The 19,613-nt window shown below is 38.0% G+C and overlaps 1 protein-coding gene across 8 annotated transcripts in view; it reads right to left on the reverse strand.

Annotated features, from left to right (window-relative positions):
- The window catches only part of DOCK9 (dedicator of cytokinesis 9), a 226,764-nt gene that overhangs the window by 119,093 nt on the left and 88,058 nt on the right, over positions 1-19,613 (reverse strand). For all 8 annotated transcript variants that reach the window (XM_036756911.1, XM_036756919.1, XM_036756916.1 and 5 more), the window contains exons 14-25: positions 15,913-15,995; positions 14,715-14,837; positions 10,436-10,515; positions 10,160-10,347; positions 9,958-10,023; positions 7,725-7,817; positions 6,727-6,850; positions 5,572-5,693; positions 4,029-4,115; positions 3,462-3,551; positions 639-754; positions 98-167 (exon numbers count right to left, since the gene is read on the reverse strand). In XM_036756911.1, the coding sequence (XP_036612806.1) occupies positions 98-167; positions 639-754; positions 3,462-3,551; positions 4,029-4,115; positions 5,572-5,693; positions 6,727-6,850; positions 7,725-7,817; positions 9,958-10,023; positions 10,160-10,347; positions 10,436-10,515; positions 14,715-14,837; positions 15,913-15,995 (1,242 nt within the window). The remainder of the gene's footprint in view (positions 1-97; positions 168-638; positions 755-3,461; positions 3,552-4,028; positions 4,116-5,571; positions 5,694-6,726; positions 6,851-7,724; positions 7,818-9,957; positions 10,024-10,159; positions 10,348-10,435; positions 10,516-14,714; positions 14,838-15,912; positions 15,996-19,613) is intronic.

A 19,613-nucleotide genomic window follows, 5' to 3' on the forward strand; every position in this document is an offset into this window, starting at 1 on the left:
TGGGGTAAACAATATGTATTTGGATAAGTAAATCCAAAATATCTACAGTGCAAATCCATGTGATTTTTTTTTTTGCCAGGGGAAGGCATCAACATACCTTTACATAGGACCTCAAGTGGCTTTCCAATCCTTCTTCATGGCACTGGGCAACCACATGGATGATGACTCTAACATCAAAGAGACAAATAAATCAATGAGCATTAGTGTTAAAAGGAAACCATTTCAGTTCTAACCATAGCTGTTGTTAACAAATCTGTTGAGTAAAATGATGTTTAGGACAGGAAGGATGGAGTAAGCAGAACTTTATGAAGTCCTGCCTTTATTCTATATTCTATGGACACAGACTATGGGTAAGTCATTTAACTTCTCAATGTCCCAGGTGACTCTCTCAGATTTTAAGCTATGCAAGACTTCCTGATCTGTATTGGTGCAAGGAATTTCCATACTAGGAGTTCCATAAGCAGATGAAATCAAAGGTGCAGGGCAAAACAAGACAAAAACAGTGATGCCACCCAAACCACGTGAAAACAAGAAATGGATGGAAAAACTACAGTCGTGGATAGGAATAGGAGACGGAGAGGGAACTACGACAAGCTCCATACACTGATACGCTCAAAGATAGGGTGTTTTTACCTTACCTTGTCACATTAACTGCTACTTCCTCTTGGGTAGTTCTGGTGAGAACTCGGAAGAGCTGATTGAGGATGGTGGGCAAGAAAGCTATCATGACGTGACCCTCCATCGCATGAAGGCTCTACAGACAGGGAATGACATGGTAGCTATTACCATTTAATAATAAAGTGTGTTGGTGTCTTTTGTCATCCTAGTATAATAATAACGACCAGGTTCGTGCTTTGTAAAGAGCTTTATAGATACATTATCTCATCTTATCATCACAAAAACCCTGGGAGATAGGTGCTATTATCATCATCCCATTTTACAGGTGAGGAAACAGGAGACAGCCGCTAAGTGATATATATATATATATATATATATATGAGGTCACATAGCTAGAAAATATCTGGGCCAAATTTGAATTCAGGTCTTCCTGACTCCAAGCCCAGCGCTCAATACAATGTGCCACCAAGCTGCCATTAGATTAAAGGCATTTTTGGATATGTCTCTACACCTAGGACTGAACCCTCCTTTGTACCTAAGAAAAACATTATGGCAATCAAAACACAACAATCTTCCCTTGTAATTCCCCACCTCTCTGACAAGAGGAGGGAGGTACAATTCATTATTTATTCTTCAGAAGTATTAAGGTTTTTTCCACTGTAGTCCCGGCTCACACGACTCTTCTAGTTCTGTTTGCCTCAATTTACTTATCTGCAAAATGGGGATAATAAATGCATTTATCTCTAGGGTTGTTGTGAGAATGAAATGAGATGATCATTATAAAGCGTCTGGTATAAAGTAAGCACTATATAAATTTAGCTATTATTATTACTATTATTACCATGGTGTTTCTCTGAATTTCTCACATTTGTCATTTTTTATCGCATTCTAATAATATTAACCTAATACTGTTTATTCAACCATTCGCCAAGTAGAGGGCTACCCAGTTTATTTCCATTTCCTTGAGCCTGCAAAAAAGTACTGAAATGATTATTTTGGTATTTTCTAGACCAGAGGCATTAAACTCACTGTCTATGGGCTGCCCCCAAAACCCCTAACGGTGGCCAAACCAGATTAAAATGTGATTGGGAAATAGTTAACAAAATAAATAAAAATACAATACAATATAGATAATGTTAACTTATGGTTTTCTAAGTCAATAAGTTGCTGAGTCTGACACTACTGTCTTAGACTTTTCTTTCTGTTTTTTTTTTAACTTCTTTGGAGTATGCACCTAGAATAAACTATTCCAACCAAAGCTTATTCTACATGTTGGTACTCTTATAAATAAAAATGAAGGAGGTATTTCCTTTGAGGAAGAATGAGAGATGAATCTAAAGTATAAAAGGGTCTTTAGTCAAAATGTCAGAGTGAGAGGTTTTGGGAGTCAAGTTATTCACATTCCCCTCAAAAAAAAGGAAAGAAAAATAGCTAAAAATATACAGTACAAAAAATTCATTATAAAGGAAATAAAAATATGCAAAACAAAGAGTACAATACCATTTTTTTAAAATCCCATAATAGCAAACAAAACAAGTAAAATGCCCAAGGCAATGCAGATGGATAAAAACACCACAGGATAACTTGAAAGAAAGTCCTCAGAAGGAAAAATGATGTGTTTAAAGAATTTAAGTGAGAATGAACACTGGTAAAAAAAAACTCACAAGAGGATATGAAAGAGTTTATAGAAATTAAAGAAACAGAAGAGGAACTACAGCTAGAATTAAAATATGCTTTAAGAAAGGTTGGGAAGAAACAAAAACAATTGCTAACATGGAGAATATAATAAAAATAAAGTAGTTCTATATGGAAAAGCAAAAGAGATGTTATTGGCAAGGCATAAATTTGAGAAAACCCAATTCCTTGTCTTCTGGCCAAGTCCAGCAAATTGCTTCATTGTTCTTTGCAAAGCACATGCTGGGACCCCTCAACTCCTGCCCAACAAATCACATAAAGCTTCTCTCTTCATGGACTGAGCCTTCTTAGACTAATTTTACCTGGCTCTAGTCCCTTCAATGATTCTAGCAGCCCCCATAAAAACTTAAACAAAGCCAGGATTGCTCATCTTTCCAATGGATGGAAATTATAGGAAAACAGAGTAGATGAGACATCCAATTGGAATCTATATAAGATTATGAATTTTTATTGAAAACGGGAAAATAGCAAAGGCAGATAATTAGATGGCTGGGATATGGAACATGGGAGAAAGAATTATCACATCCTGTCTCAGAAAGCACCTTGAGAAACACGTGTATATATGAAAATGAGAAAACATGAAAAATTTTATTAAATCAGACCAGTGATCCATCCAATCATCGTATTTTGTTTGACAATGAAACCAGGAGACATTCTTCAGGGTAGGATAACTTTGTGTTTTGGCTTGCATTTCTACTAGTACTTGTCTTTTCTCCCTCTATTAAACGATTAGCATCTCAAAGGCACGAATGATGCCCTGCTTCCCATCATACCTAAGATAGACCTCAAAACAGAACAGGCACTCAATAAATATTGAATAATAGAAGTAAAACCTACATAAAGAAGGATGGTTGTGTGAAAGAGGAGAGGAGTGTGTGTGAAAAGTATGGAAGATGTTAGAGATGGAAAGGGGATGAAGTCAGGAGTAGTGCCTGTCACTCTTAATATCATTATTCTTAAAAACACAGGATAATAAATGTGAATTATTACCATTACATACAAAGACCTTCAAGTCAGTTTCTCATCTCTTAAAAGGAACCCATACTAAGCTCTCCAGTGAAAGAATACAATTCACGCCCAGACAAAAACCCACCCAATACCAAACTTATTTTTAAAATATATTTTCTAAAGAGAAAATAATTTGATACCTTAAGATATTTTACAAGATCATTCCCTAAGGCCTGTGCTCCAGATTCTGTTTTCTGGCAGTACTGAAAAAAATTATGCAAGTGCTGATCCTAGGAAAGAAGAAAAAAAAATTCATCAAGGTAATGCATTTTCAGAAACAAGTCAAAATGTTTAGCAATTGTTTTACTTTTAGTTAGAAATGCTTGACGCTAAGAGAAATGCAACTTCATTTTTAGGAAGAGAAACATTTCCATTCATAAAACATGCATGATCAATAATGCTTTATGACACTGTGAAAATGATAAATGAGAACAACCACCAAGCACATTAATTTGCTCTAAGATATCTCAAAAAAACAGTTTTCTTCTTATCTGGACATTTTATTTCTATCCACACTTATCCATAGCTGATGATTTTAAACCAGTAATGTACATTTTTTTTACTTTGCTCTACTAAAAGAACAAATAAACATGAGCTTAATACAGAGTGTTTATAAAGTAGAGTAAAAAATAAGATTTCATTTTCCGGAAGAACACGTGACTTTAGCTACACAGCTCTTCTATTCATCTCACCAGCATATCATTTACCTGAGTATACACAGTAGAAACTAGATGCGTCGAAACTCTCAACAGCGGCTTGCCTCCATCCACCCATTTAATTTCCGGCCCATGATGCTGGATGAATATGGAAAACACAAAATATCAGCACAACTCCGTTCCCTTATTTAGGCTAACTCACAGTTCAGGTAGGGAGTTGGCAGGTGGGGGGAGGGGTAGCTTTCAGGAAGAGAAAATAATGATAAAAATATAGAATTTTAGATCTGAAGAGGATCTTCAGATGAGGTAAAAAGACTTCAGGGCGGTGAGTGAATCACCCACAATGACTAACTAGGTACTAGTAGAATGGGAATGGAAATAAAAACTAAATCTGATTTCAAGTATGGTACTCACTCCACTTTTTCCAAATCACTCTTGTATTTAGCCTGTTAGCTGGTAATGTCATTTTAATGCTGGGTTGGGAATAAATATAGTACCCACACTATTTGTAACTCAGTCATGATTTAGCATAGTGGAGAAGATTGAATATTTGGGGAATAGATATGTCTGGCTCTACAAATAAGCCATTTAAATATCTGCAAATTTGTGTAACATCTGTAATTTAAATTTCTTTGTTTATAAACTACAATAATAACAAGAACAACTGACATTTATATGGTAACTACGTTTGAAAGCACTTTACATGTATTATCGCAGATGAATCTGAGAATGACACTGTGAGGACGGTAGTATGGCTAAATTGCTGTTCCCATTTTACAGACAGGAAAAATAAGGTTGCAGAAGTTCGATACCTTGTCCACAATTAGACCATTAGTAAGTGTTTGAGGGAGGATCTAAATCCAGGTCTTCCTGATTCTAAATTTTAGAATTCTAAATTCTAAATCCTGATTCTATTTACCCTGTCCCTGCTGCCTCCTAGAAAAAATATCATTTACCTTCATCCTGAGGATATACTATGGAGTAACAGAGTGCCAATTAGCCATGGCCAAATGCAAAAACAACCACAATAAAAAAAGAGACCTCAAATGACCATTTGAAAATAGCTGAAATAGGACACACACTTAGAAAGAGGTTTATTAGCGATATAAATGGAGACTTTAAGGATGGATGGCAAAAAAGACAATTAAACCTATTAAAAGATTTTTAAAACATTCAAGCTTTGCTGAATTAGAAAAGCAAAGAGAGATATTTCTTCAAATTGCTTATCTGAAGCCAGGGCCAAAAATCCTAATGATGGTGAATAGCTCTACACAGTTCTCTGCTTTTGGGCATGGCCCTTTTGCAGAGAGGCCATCAAACATCTAGGAAGGGACAAACACTGAGTAAGATAGATATCTCTGTCTTACTACAAAGGCTCCTCTGGGATAGCTACCTTAAAACATTCCAACAGTAATGCTGGCCTAGCCCCAGAGATCATATTAACGTTATCAGCATTGTCTGCTTCTTCTCCTACCCTCCTGTAATATAAATAATTGAAAATGAAATGCTGCCCCCTCCTGTCTCAAGCACTGTGTGGTCTTTGACATGCTCTGATGAAACAAGGATTAAAAAAAAATCCCTCGGGATCGTATACCTTGCCCATTCCAAGCTCTTGGTAACCAAGGTAGCCAGATGGAAGATTAGCTGATACGGGAATGTGCTGCTCACTGGTTACCACCCTTCCGTCTTTCAGGAGTGGAAGCCAAGAATATCCGACTGGAAGAAAAGGAGGAAAGGTCAGTTTCAAATGAAAAGTTGTTATGCAAAGGTGCTTGGCCTATAATGAATCGCTTTTGGAGTTGTTAAGTGATTACTACATGCAGAGCACTGTGCCAGGCACTAAGAGAGATCCACAGATTAAATAAGACAAAGTCTCTGCCCTCATGGGAATTATACATAATAATAATAATAATAATAAATATACAAGGTAAGTACGTAAGCAGGGTATAAACAAATGCTAAGTGACCTCAGATGGTGGGTGGGTAGGAGTTATTGCTGGCTGTGGGGACCACGGATGGCCATATTCACAAAACAGTTGGCATATAAGCTGAACCTTAAAAGACAGGTAAGTTTTCAGCATTCAGAGGAGGAGGCAGAGGCATGCCAGATACTAAGAACATAGTACGAAGGCTTGGGGGCCAAACAGTATAGGACCAGTATAGGGGAAAGCAAGTAGTTTAGTCTGAGAACAATATATGTACAAGGGGGTGGTTTGAGATTAAGCTGGAAAAGTAGGGTATTATACAACAGTGGAAGGACCCTGAATGCCAGAGTAAGGAATTAAAAAAAAAAAGATTTTCCATTGGCAACAGGGAATCAATCTTCCCTTTGGAGCTGAAAAGATTATATATATAAAGTATATATATATATATATATATATATAAAGTCTCTATGCATTCTATTCTAATTTATATATATATAAATATATATATATATTAATATAATATATATATATGTATATATATATACATATATAAATTAGAATAAAATGCATAGAGACTCCTGAACATGGGCCTACATAGGCATTTTAAATAGGTGTTTTGCCCTTTTTAGGTTAAGAATTTAAAATTATGTTTTGCGAAACGTCAACAAAAAACTAGGTGAGCCACTTCTGCACACCGCGAATTATTAAAACATTACACCAAAAATAATGTTTTTAGTCAGCAGCAAAACAGTTTCCAAATAAAACAAGAAAACGATCTGAGAAGCAAACTTAAAATGACTAAACTAAGACGCTGGTAGACCAGACCTTGGGTTTCAACAACATCTTTCTTTTTCGTGCTCCCTTTACTGGAATTATCACAGCTGACATGGTAGAACGTGAACAGCAAATGGTGCTTTTCGTGGAGCTGTGTGGGCAATTCTATTTTAATCTGAAAACACAGGAAAGAGAATACCAGAGCTATTGATTCCCCTTAAACAATTGACAAAAATTCCTGGCCAGCACAGTGCCACACAACATGCATGTCACCCAAAGCACAAACATACACTTATTCTCTGCCTCCCCGTACAACGCTTCCATTTAAAGACCTCGGACTGGGCTGGAGGAGAAATAAATACTCCTTCAGCCCCAAAGTAGAAACAGGTGGGGAGTTAACTAGGAACCTTGACTTAGAAAGATATTTTCACAGTGCCTGGCACTTAGTAGGTTGCTTAATAAATGTTGATCGATTAATGAACGGATTAGTATTTAAATGAAAAAAGCAGCATACGCCGCAGTCGCTTTACACAGTCGAGGTTATGTCAAGGGATGGCATAAAAGAACTAAGTGGAACAGGTGGTTTTTAATAGAGGTTCTCCAATAATTTTAATTCTGGGTACTCTAATTACAATAATAAAAAGCAGCGAGGACTAGTGGGTAGGTCTCACAGACAAGAGCCCTGGCCTCAAGCATCTCTGACATGCAGTAGCTGTATAACTCTGGGTAAATTACTTAATCTCTCAGAGCAGGGGAAGGAAATCTCTTAAGACTAAAAACTAAAGTTCTGCTTTGGTAGGGGGAGTTCCCCCGTGGGAGCTCTCTAAATCTGACATTTGGGTATCTCCCCCATCCTTGCCCAAATTCAAGTAACTCCAACATGAACAAAGTCCTGAGGTGAAGATAACTGACAATGAAAGTTAAGAAACGTCAAGCATTTAATTCAGTAGAGGCATCTTGACCCTTGGGGTCACTTTTTCCTAAGTGGGCAATGAAGAGAAATAGCTAAAACTGGCTAAACTCATTTTAATCCTAAGGACATTCCTTACCTCATCATAAAGTTCTGGGTTTTGGTGATGATGTAAAACAGCTGCAGAAGAACTTCGGGTAAATACTGGCCCACCAGGTCTGCCATAGATGCACTAAGAAAGAGTAAAGATGGGAAATGCATTTTGAAACAGAGATCCAACTTTGTAAAATGAAGGTTTTAAAACCGAGGGAAGGTGAATTACTCCCTAAAGAAACAGGGGTCCTTAAAAATGAAATTCAAAACAGCAACATATTAAATACTGACAAAATCCTCTTCTTACCATTCATTTAGTTTGCTATTATTAATAATAGCTGGTAATAACTAATATTATAACTAATAATATTAATCCTGAATTAAGAATATTAATTATTTAATTTGTTATTTAATTTGCATTAATATGGAGTGACATAATTACTTATTTTGTTGGTTCCTACTGAGTAAAGCTAATTAAGCACACGCAAAAGATGCTCACCATTAGATAAAGGGAAATGGTCAGTTGCACATACTTTTTTTTTTTTAGCTAAGTTTTAAGGTTTGCAAAGCACTTTACAAATACTATCTCATTTGATCCTTACAACTACCCCAGGATGGCAGGGGGAGGGAAAGAGTTATTATTATCCCATTTTGCAGATGAGGAAACTGAGTCAGACAGAGGTTAAACAACTTATCCCGTGTCACATAGCTAGTAAGTGTCTGAGGCTGGATTTGAACTCAGCTCTTTCCACTGTGCCTCCTAGCCAGCTGTAAACGGGCTACATTTGAAATGAATCAATTTTACTTTTATTTGTACTTTTAAATTCTTAATATTTACTTCTACTATCTATGTGGGTGTATACATTTAAATATATATGTACATATACACACACATATATATTTATGTATTTTATTTGTATATATCCTTCCATGGAGGAACTCCTATCAAAATAGGTTAAATTATGTAATTATATGGATATCAAATACAGGTAATAATATATATTTTCTTCACATAGTGTCTGGGACAGAATTGGACAGCAATTCTCCTCTAACGGGCTCCATCATTCAAAGCCTGTGGCACTTTTCACATTTGCACTTGAGTGCAGAAAACCTTGCTTCCTTCATAATAGAGCATTCCCAACTCTGTACTATGAAGATCCTAGCCATATTATGGGCCATATCATGTCACATGACTGGCTGAAGGGCTTTGATGACAACCTTCACCCAAGATGGGGGAAAGAAAGGGGGCATAGTTGTGTGTGGTGGAGGGGTGGGGGTGGGAGGTTGTAAAAACCAAAAATTCCTTATATTGTCTTTTAAAAATGAGACTCTAGTATCTTGGGGTCAAGGCTCCTTCTCAACACTTCCTTTCCCCCTAAGCTCTTGCTACCAGTGTACCCACACTTCCTTCCCACCCCAGGTCTTCCCAGGATGACTAGTGAAAACACTATAAAACCCCCCAACCCTCCCTTATTTCTTTAGCACCACCCCTTCCCTCCTTGCCTTAAGAAATCCTTCCCTATCCCCAAGCCTGTATAGGATAGAAAACTGGAACTGGACCCAGCAGAAAAAAGATTTAGATTTGAATCCTGAACCTGAAATTAGCGGCGTAAACCAGGGCAACTCACTTAACCTGAGCCTTATTTTCCTCATCTGTAAAAAGAGGATGATGATCCTCACACTACATAGTTCATAGGGTTGGTGTGAGGAAACAACTGGGGAATGGCCGAACAAATTATGATATATGAATGTGATGAAATATTATATAATGGGTAATTTCTGTGGTTTCTTTGTTACTATTTTATTTAACATTTTTGTCTTGATGTTTATTGGTAAAAGTGTTTCTGGGGTTCCTTTTCTCTGCTTTATCCCTTTTTATTCATAAAGGAAATTTGAAAAAAAGCAAACCAAATCCACTATTATTATGTAACACGGTAAAACAAAGAGTACGAGATTTGGGATCCAAGCACCTGAATAGGAATCCTGTCTCATCGGTTTATCAGCTGTGTGAAATGGGGCTAGTTCAGAGGTGGGGAACCTGCAGCCTTAAGGCCATGTGTGGCCTTCTAAATCCTTGAGTGCGGCCTTTTGACTGAATCCAAATCCTCATTTAAGGATTTAGAAGACCACTTGTGGCCTTAAGGCTTAAGGTTCCCCACCCTTAGGCTAGTCATTTAACTTCCCCAGGCCTTACCTACTTTATCTGTAAAATGAGGTTAGAATGACTGAGCATTCAAGTCCTTCCCATATGATCAAATATATTGAAAAAACAAACAAACCTTAAGAGGCTGAGAATCCTCTTCATCGGAATCTTTGAACTCAATGCAAATTGCAATATTCCTGGCCTACAATAGAACAAATAACAAACATACATGAAATCAGACGTGGCGTAGGTTAAGAAGGAAGGCTACAAGAAAGCCCAAATCTGAAAAGCAACTTTGGAATCCACAGCGAGAATTCAGTAGTATCTTTTTCACTCACCTTTGCAAAAGACTTTTGACTGTCATATTTCAAGGACTTGGGATAAACATAAAGGTGATTATTGTAGATGGTGAAAGGCTGAGTGTGTTTTGGTATGCAGGGAACAAACTCTTCTACTTCAAACGTGACTAGAGTTTTGGTACTGTGTTCAAACTGTTTCATGGGAATGTATGATGAATTAACATAATCTGAAAATATATGAAAAACAAACAAAATTGAAGTGAAAACCAAACTGACCAAAAACGTGTCTGGTTATGATAGAGAATTCATACTTACTGGGAAAGTCTGAAGAAACGTTATCAATTGTAATGTCTAGGTTGCCTAAAATAACAGGTAATTTGGCCATCTTCTCAGGCCTATAGAAGAGAATAAGAGAAAATGCAAAATTTAAAAGGTGAATTCCATAAATGAGGAGTGGGATAGGATGGAGGGAAATATAGTCAGTCTTGCACAACATATGGAAATGTTTTGCATAACTACACATATATAACCTATATAGAATTGCTTTCCTTCCCAATGAGGGTGGGTGGGGAGGGAAGAAGGGAGAGAATTTGGAACTCAGAGTTTTAAAAATGAATGTTAAAAATTGCTTGTACATGCAAAATGCATGTTTTTACATGCAATATACATACAATGGGGTATAGAACTCTATCTCATCCTACAAGAAAGTAAGGTGGAAGGGGATAAGAAGGGGGGAGTGTTAAAAAGGTGGGGCAGACTGAGGGAAGGGATAATTAGAATGCATGCCATCTTGGGGTGGGTGAACAGGAGAGATAGAGTGAAAATTTCGAACTAAAAATCTTGTGGAAATGAAATGTTGAAAACTAAAAATAGTTTTTAAAACAGAAAGCAAAAAAATAAAATAAAAGGTGAATTCCCGACCCTGAAAAGAATATATGGAAAAGTAAGGAAAAGTATCCATTTAGAATCAAAACTACTCATTTATTTTTCCAATGATTATGAAAAAAGAATCACAAGTCTATTAACATCTGGCTCAACTGGCACTATCGGAGAACGACAAGTGAATACCCCAGACATGCTATAGCCTTTTAAACATTGCTATTTTCATTTTCAGTATTTTATATGCAGCTTCTTAAAACATGTGACATTCTTCCCCAATTCATAAGCCAAATTAATCAACATGAATTTAGTAAATGGTTGTTCTGTGCCAGGAACTGTGCTAACCAATTTGAATATAGAGACAAAAATGAAATAATCCCTGCCCTGAAAGAAATTATGTTCTGAGAGGAAAAACAAATAGAAACTATATATATATATATATAAAGGAAATTATATATATTTGTATATCATATATGCACATATACGTGTGCATGTATAGATGGGTATATATAGTATATATACATACATATACCTATACACGTGTATTATATATGTGTGTGTATGTATGTGCATATATATATGTATACATACATGCATGCATATATGTGTATATGAGAAATACAAGTTAAATTCAAAGAGAAGGTACTAGCAGCTAGGGCGATCAGGAAAGTCCTCATGCAGGAAGTGATGCTTGATCTGAGTTTTTGAAGGAAAGCAGTCATTCTAAAGAGGCAGTGGTGAGGGGAAGGTGTTTTCAAGGTATGGGGTGGGGGCATATCAAGATGAAAGATGGAACATCATTTGTGAGGAACAGATATGTTGTTTAAAAAGCCCAACATCCAGAGAGTATTTTCTTAACCAGTTTGGGCAAAGAGTTCAAGAAAGGGAGTAGTGAATTCATTCCAGGCAACTCTGCCTTGGCACTCTCCATAACAACCTTGTCAATAGGGTAACAGAAAAATAGGATGCAGCCAGGTGTGAAGGACTTTAAACGTGAAACGAGAGAGGCTCTGTCTGAGCCACTGAAGAGCTTCTGGAGAGTGACTTGTGCTGTAGGAATCATTTGGACAAATGTGAGAAGGATGGCATGGAGAGCAGAGAGACATTAGGAAGTTTGGGCAACGGTCCAGAGAAGAAGTGATAAGGTTTAAATGAGGGAGGTGGCTACAGTAGTTAGAATCTCTTCTGTCTCCTCCCTCCAATGTCAGCGTATCCCGATGTTTTACATTACTTGCAAACTCAAGGGTGATCAAAAGCCCCTCCTACTCTGTAGGCCTTGTGACAGGTGTTTTAGTATTTTCCTTTACATTGAGGGGCCTTTTCAGCTTTACTTTTCAGCATTTCTGTCTCTGTTATGGATAGTCTCTATTTCTACAAATGAGTAACTACTATAAGTGCTTTGGAACTATACAGCACTATGTCATAAAATGTAAGTTATTTGTGTGTGTGTGTGTGTAATGTGTGTAGTGTGTGTGTGTGTGTGTGTGTGTGTGTGTGTGTGTGTGAAGGGGGGATGGGGAGGGAGGGAGGGAGGGGGAAAGGAGGGAGGCAGGGAGAGAGACAGAGAGACAGAGAGACAGAGAGACAGAGAGACAGAGACAGAGAATATTTCTACAAAAGCTTTAAAAAAATAGCTTTGTATGGCTTCACTTTGTATACAAAATATATTTGAAAGTGTTCAAATTTGGGGCATATTTCCCAATTTTATGGACCAGCTTTTCAAACCTCTTTTGTTAGACGTAAGTTATGCAAAAGAGACACTGGTGGACTTTTGAATTCCTAGGCATTTCAAAAGCAACATAACAACAGCATAAGCATACGGTTGGCTGTCATCACCAAAGGAGATAAATTTCCCTAGGACTGGGCCCCATCTTCTATCTCAATGGTAGGTAATCCTACCTTTCTGATGCTAACAACTGGGCACTCAAAAATCCTAACTAAGCCTACAAAGTAAAATTACATGTTAACATTGCATTGTCTGAACATACTTGCAATAAACTACCTGTCTGGGACATAAGAGACCTAATTACGAGTAAAAAAAAAAAGCTGTTTTTGCAGCCCTGGTCCTGGGGTCACACAGATGCAACTCCTTTCTAAGGAAAAATAATATTTCCTACACTCCCACTAACCACACATCCTGGCTGACCCAATACAGAAGGGGAAAAGCAACTCTGAAACTATCCAAAGCATGTTCTATATTTTTGTTCATTTGTTTTTTCAGCCTCTTTCTCCTCTTCTATTTCCTGTATAGACCCACAGCTCAGGAAAGTAGCAAACTGGTTAGTTGGGTGAGTTTTTTTTTTTTAAGCAAATTGCATAGCTGTCCCAAAAGGAAATACACTCTTTAGAAGCTATTGTTTAAAAAAGAGAGAAAATAGAAGATACAAATTTAAGCCACCTTGGGTAATTTGAGCCTATTTTTTTTTGTCTGAACTGGATCACTGAATACATGCATCCCAGAACTTCATTATGCATACAACGTTCACAAATGCATGCAAATACAGATAGTATTTTACATGCAAACACAGAGGCGTTCTTAGTCCTTCTAGTCAATGTCATGGAATTAAGGTAAGTTAATATTTTATGGAAAAATTCTTATTATGGAGACTGCTACTTAGGAGCTATCAGGTTTTCTACAGGATTAAGACAGGACGGGAGCAGTCATCACAAAACTATACAGAACAAATTATAAAGATCTGGATCTAGCTATGTAAATGTCAATAGTACTCTTCAGTGGGGAAGAAATTACTACGACCACTCAATGCCTACAGGAGTCCTTGCCCAGAATCCCTAAGGTTATCTTCCAACTACTCTGTTATATATTTGTATGTAACCACTTATTTATTTATTTATTCATTTATGACTTGCCCAGGGTCACACAGCTGAGGCTGGATTTGAACTTGGGTCCTCCTGACTTCAGGACCCATGCTCTCTCCACTGTGCCACCTAGCTGCCTCCCCCCACTGTTCTAAGGCAAAACTAGTTGTGAAAATGATGTCTCCATGGTTAGAATGTAAACTCCTTGAGTAGGGAACACATTCTATTTTTTTCTTTGTATCCCTAATGTTTATTGATTGATTCATTCGTACCTATCCAGATCTCTTACAGGACCGTTGTGAGAAAAGCACTTTGTAAGTCTTAAAGGAGCAGGCAAATCTATGTCTGTACTATTTTTAGCCTATTACAAAAAGCTCCCTAAGAGATCTCCCCACCTCTAGTTGGTATCACCTTTAATCCATTTTAAAGACCACTTCCACAGTAATTTTCTTTGTGCATAGACATGGTCATGTCATTCCCTGCTCAAAATTCTTCAGTGTCTCTTTATTGGCCCACTGAGTGAGGCTTAGGCTCCCTTGACTGGTATTTAAGGCCCCCCAGAATCAGGCACCACCTATCTATGCAAGAGAGAGGGAGAGAAAACGAGAACAAGAGAGAGAAAGAAAGGTAGGATAGGGTGGAAGAAAGAACAGATTTCATAGATAACTGGCTAGTGTTAGCATTATGCCTTACACTTCTTCTCTGGGTAGAAATGGTGTGTAAGTATGGATGTATTAAGGTGGAAATTAGGGTCAAAATTGTAAAGGAATGTGGCGACAAGGAGCAATCCTTTTCTACTGCTTTTGTGCCAATGTCTCTTGTGATATCCATGTTCAACCATTAATGATTGCTTTTTTCCCTCTAAGACATGAAAATAAATATAAGAGTTTGAACTCACTTCCGGAAATCTGCTAGTAACTTAAGCATGTCTTCATTTGATAGCTTATTGCTGTCTTGTCTGTAGAGTGCAGAAAATCTAGCGTTTTTATCAAGGTTTCCAGATGAATCTTTAAACAACGTTCTGAAAAATCAAAGTAGCAAGCTTTAAAATAGCTTATGGCAAGCCAAGACAAATACAGCAATTGAACACTAATTTCTAAATGAAGAACCATTATTATTATACTAACTGTAACCAAGGACAATTTAATTATGTGAGAACATGGTAGATTGATATAGAAGGACCAATAGTAGCTTCATTTACATAGGAAACTCCACAGTGACAGTGAATGGTTTGTGTTTATAAAAACAATGTGCAGCCAACTCCTTATGGTACGGATGACCACAATGGCGATTAGCTGCAGCTCTCCCATAGCTGATGCTCAGTCCCCCTGCTTTCCTGTTCAGGATACTCTTACAATCTAAGTTCCCTTCACTCTTCCAGTCATCACACAATACCAATAAGACTTCTTCTGTTATAAAACAATGACCCATAAACACACACTGGCCAAGGTGAAAATATAGTCCTTTCCTAAAACTAATAAGATCACTAATTTAGTACAGAAAGAACTTTAAAAGTCATCTAGCCCAGGGGTGGGGAACCTGTAGCCTCAGGGCCACATGTGGGGCTCTAGATCCTCAAGAACGGCCCTTTGACCTTCTAGCCTAGCCCCTATAGCTTACAAAGGACATTGAGTCCCAGAAGGATTATGTGACTTGCCCCAAGTCACTTAGCTAATAAGTTGTTGGTCAGTCATTTCAGTTATGTCTGACACTTCATGACCCCACTTGGGGTTTTCTTGGCAAAAATACTGAAGTTGTTTGCCATTTCCTTCTCAAGCTCATTTGATAAGATGAGGAAACTGAAGTAAACAGGGCTAAGTGACTTGCCCAGGGTCACATAGCCAATAATTATCTGAGGCTACATTTGAACTCAGATATTCCTGACTCTATACCCAGCGCTCTGTCTATCGTGCCAGCAAAGTCAAAATTAGAATCTGGATCTTCTGACTCCAAATCCCATGCCTTTTCCATTCTATCACAAAGTTTCCACTTTGAACAGTGGAATCAGAAAACATTTTGACTCAAATACAAGCACCCTAGAGAACCACATCAGGAAGAGCTGGCCAGTGAAATGGTTTATAGGCTTGCTGCCTTACCTTGCTGCCCAAGCAAATGGCATCCTGTACTGTCCTAGTCTTTGGCAGGCCTGCTTAGCATTTTTCAGCACCTTCTGGGCAACCTGCAGGAAATCAAAGTAAAGTCAGGAGATAAGCAAACGGTAGCAGGACATAGGCTGTGTCACAGACATAGAGAGAAAGAACCAGATCACAGAGGAGCATTACAAAGACAGCAAATAGCAAAGATTTATCCCCTGAGCCCTAGGAATAGCAGCACTACAAACCTGAAAAGAAATTCGTTTCTTTATAAATGGCAGAATGTGGAAAGATTTATATACTCTGTAGCCACAGGTCTTTGCAAAAGGTATTCCATGGGAAAAATCTGGGAGTATGCGGGAGCTACCTCAAACCAGTTTGCGAGAGCTGATTTGCTAAATTTTCCAAGCAGGCATTTACACCTCAAAAATCAGCAAACACCACAAATCAGGACTTGATTTACCACTTGTTGATTTTTTAAAGTCTCTTTAATCTCTCTGGACATTTTTAAAATGAAGCAGCTAAACTAGATGATCCCTAAGGTCACTCTTTCAACCCTAAAATCCTACAAAAATCACATATTCAAACTGTCCTTACGAGGGAAGGAGTAGACTAGCACAGACACACGAAACTGGAATTAATGTTCTAGGGTAGCCTTCTAATTTCTTTTGCCAAGATGAGGGGCTGTACACAAAACATTAAGTAAAAAACAGGAAAAATCAAAGGGTATTTATTAAACCTCTAATTATGTGTAGCACAAAGATTCGTCTATACTTTTTTTTTAACCAATGATCCCCATAGGGCAGCTTAATGCTTCAGCTTTTCTACATAACATATATTTATGTTATATATGGGGGTCATAAAACTTCTCTCCCCATGGCAGCTTTTACCAAAAGTTTCCATTCTTATCAGGTGAATGCTGTTCCTTGACCACTGCTTTGCAATAAGATTTATGGGCCCACAGGAAAGTTATTTCACCATGTACTGGGTCCTGTTGCATTAGTGGAGTTCACATTCCATGGTAAGTGAAGAAAAAGAAAAATTCAAGTGAGACATTAGTCAAACCCTGAAAAGCTTTCGATGTAAAACTTAACTAGGGGAGATAACATCATCTCCATGGTAAACAGTCCCATGAGCAGCAGCATAACACAAAAGTGGTCTAGAATCAAGAAGACCTAGGTTTGGGTCCTCTTTTAGACACATACTAGCTGTGTGACCATGGACAGGTTACATAACTTTTCACTGAACGCAGGCAACGCTACATGTATGATACAGACAAATTGCTCAGCTGTATTGGTGGAGGGAATGTCCATACTAGGAATTCCCTTACCAATGAAATCACAGGTACAGACCCCACTCCACCCCCCCCCAAAAAAAAGAATTGCTTTCTGCAGAAGACAGGATGTGGCCAGTAGAGAGATAAGTGGACTTTACTTAGGCCTTGGACACAAATCCCATATATACAGTAAACACTGTGTTTGATCTTTCACACTCATAGATTATTAGTCAGAACATAAAAGAATGTATCATTCTAAGATTTCACCCTTTTTAAAAGTCCCTCCAGGGATTAACTTTTACTATACTTTAATCAGCCAAAAAGATTTACTGTTGGAAATACTGTGGCCGAACGAACAGCACCAGGGTGGGTGACTTCAAGCGCCCAGGAGCCTCCTATTAAATACCTCAAATCTTAGCTGAGATTTCCCCCAGTTCTCTACCCCCTGATGCTAATAAGCTTCTAACACAATGCTCCGGTCTCCTTTCCTGCCTTCTTCTTATCCAAATCAAATCAAAAAATGCCTAATATTGTTACTAGTCTGGTAAACCAGGGGATCATATGATCTCCGTTATCTCACTAAAACAGCCAGGATTCGGGGACAGAAAGTACATGATCGGGCAGTTAAGAGATCTGACTCTTGGAACCTCATGCAAATCACAACCCTTCTGGGCTCTCTTCTGGGCTTCTGTGTCTCCATAGAGAGATGAAGGTTTTAGGATAGTAGTTTCTAAGATTCTATGCTAAGTCTATAGGGACTTCCCAAGCATACGATGTATGTATAAGTGGTCCCTTACCTTTTAGCTACTAGGTGCAGACTGCTTCTTCCTTGTACCCACTACCAGGCTGTTGTTTAACCCACCCTGCTCCTCTCTAGTCTTCAATGAAGCTATTCTTGGTCAGTGGCACCAGAAGCTAGTATGAGAAATCCCTTGACTTTCTTTCCCTTTGGGGCAACACACATCTGTTTTGTTTCTCCTAGGGCTCTGTCTTACATTACTCACAACTCAGTTTTCTCTCAAATCAAAGATATGCATAAATATTTTATTTCACAGAAAGCTAGCATCTTAGACTACATTAAGAAAATTATAGCATATAGGAATAAGGAGGTAAGAGTCTCACTGTACTCTCTCCTCATGAGACTACATGTGGAGTGTGGTGTCCAAACTGGGCATCCCATTTTAGGAAGGACACTGATAAGAATCACAGATCCCTGGCACAATTGACATTAATACACTGGAGTGTATTCTGGGGAGGGCAGCCAGGATTATGGAGGACCCTAATTTCATGAGATACAAAAGAGAATTATTTGAAGAATACAGGAAAAAGAGGGACAAGATAGCTGTCTGCAAGTATCAGAGAGGCTGTCATATCTAAGGGATTAGCATTGTTTTGCTTGGCTCCAGAGGGCAAAACAGAATGAGTGGAAGGTGCAAATACAAGTTTTTATTTACCTCAAGCCTATTAAAATTGTTTAAAAAAAAAGAAAGAAAAAAGAAAAGAAAGAAGGAGAAAGGAAAGGAGGAAGAGAAGAGAAGAAGGAAAAGAAAGGGAAGAAAGGAAGGAAGGAAGGAAGGAAGGAAGGAAAGAAAAAAGGAAAGAAAGAAGAAAAAGGAAAAGAAGGAAGAAAGAAAGAAAGAAAGAAAGAAAGAAAGAAAGAAAGAAAGAAAGAAAGAAAGAAAGAAAGAAAAAGAAAGAAAGAAAGAAAGAACAATAACTCTAGAACTCAAAAGGATCTCAGAGGTCATTTAGTCCAACCCCTTCATTTTACAAACTGAGGCCCAAAAGGTTGAAGTCAAATCAAGAAGCATTTATTAAGCAACTACTGTGTACCAGACACTGTGGTAGGGACTGAAGGTCACAAAGTAATAAGCATCAGAGGTGGAATAGGAATGAATCCAGGTCCCATATCTCCAGAGTCAGTGTTTTCCCCCTTTAACCAAATGGTGAGATTTCATTTGAGGTCTTTAAGCAAAAGGCAGATGATCACTTGTCAGGTGTGCTGTAGAAGGAATTGTTAAAGTTTGGATTGAACTAGGTAGCCATTGAGGTCCCTTCCCACTTGGGAGATTCCTGGGTTCTCTCTCACTATATTATGTTCATTGTTCTGTGACCCTCCACCGTCTCTGCTGCCCTCCTGCCTACTTGCATTTGTAAAATCTCTTCCTCCTTTCCTCTCCTCCCTCCCTTCCCTCCTCCTTTTCTCTATCCCTCTTTTTCTCTCTATATAGAAAGTGATAAGGAAGCTAATTGTTGACTGATATGTTTCAGAGTAAGGTTGCTGATACAGCTGTATCAAGGAAAAAGACAATGGTAGGATATGAAGTACAACCAGATGTAACAAAGAATCAGTGTCACCCATCTCTAAAGCTGCTTCATGGACTCAGAAGTCTCTTTCAGCATCTCCACCAAAATTTCTATTCACTGG

The sequence above is a fragment of the Trichosurus vulpecula genome, chromosome 4 (assembly GCF_011100635.1).
Source record: "Trichosurus vulpecula isolate mTriVul1 chromosome 4, mTriVul1.pri, whole genome shotgun sequence".
NCBI classification, from domain to species: Eukaryota; Metazoa; Chordata; class Mammalia; order Diprotodontia; family Phalangeridae; genus Trichosurus; species Trichosurus vulpecula.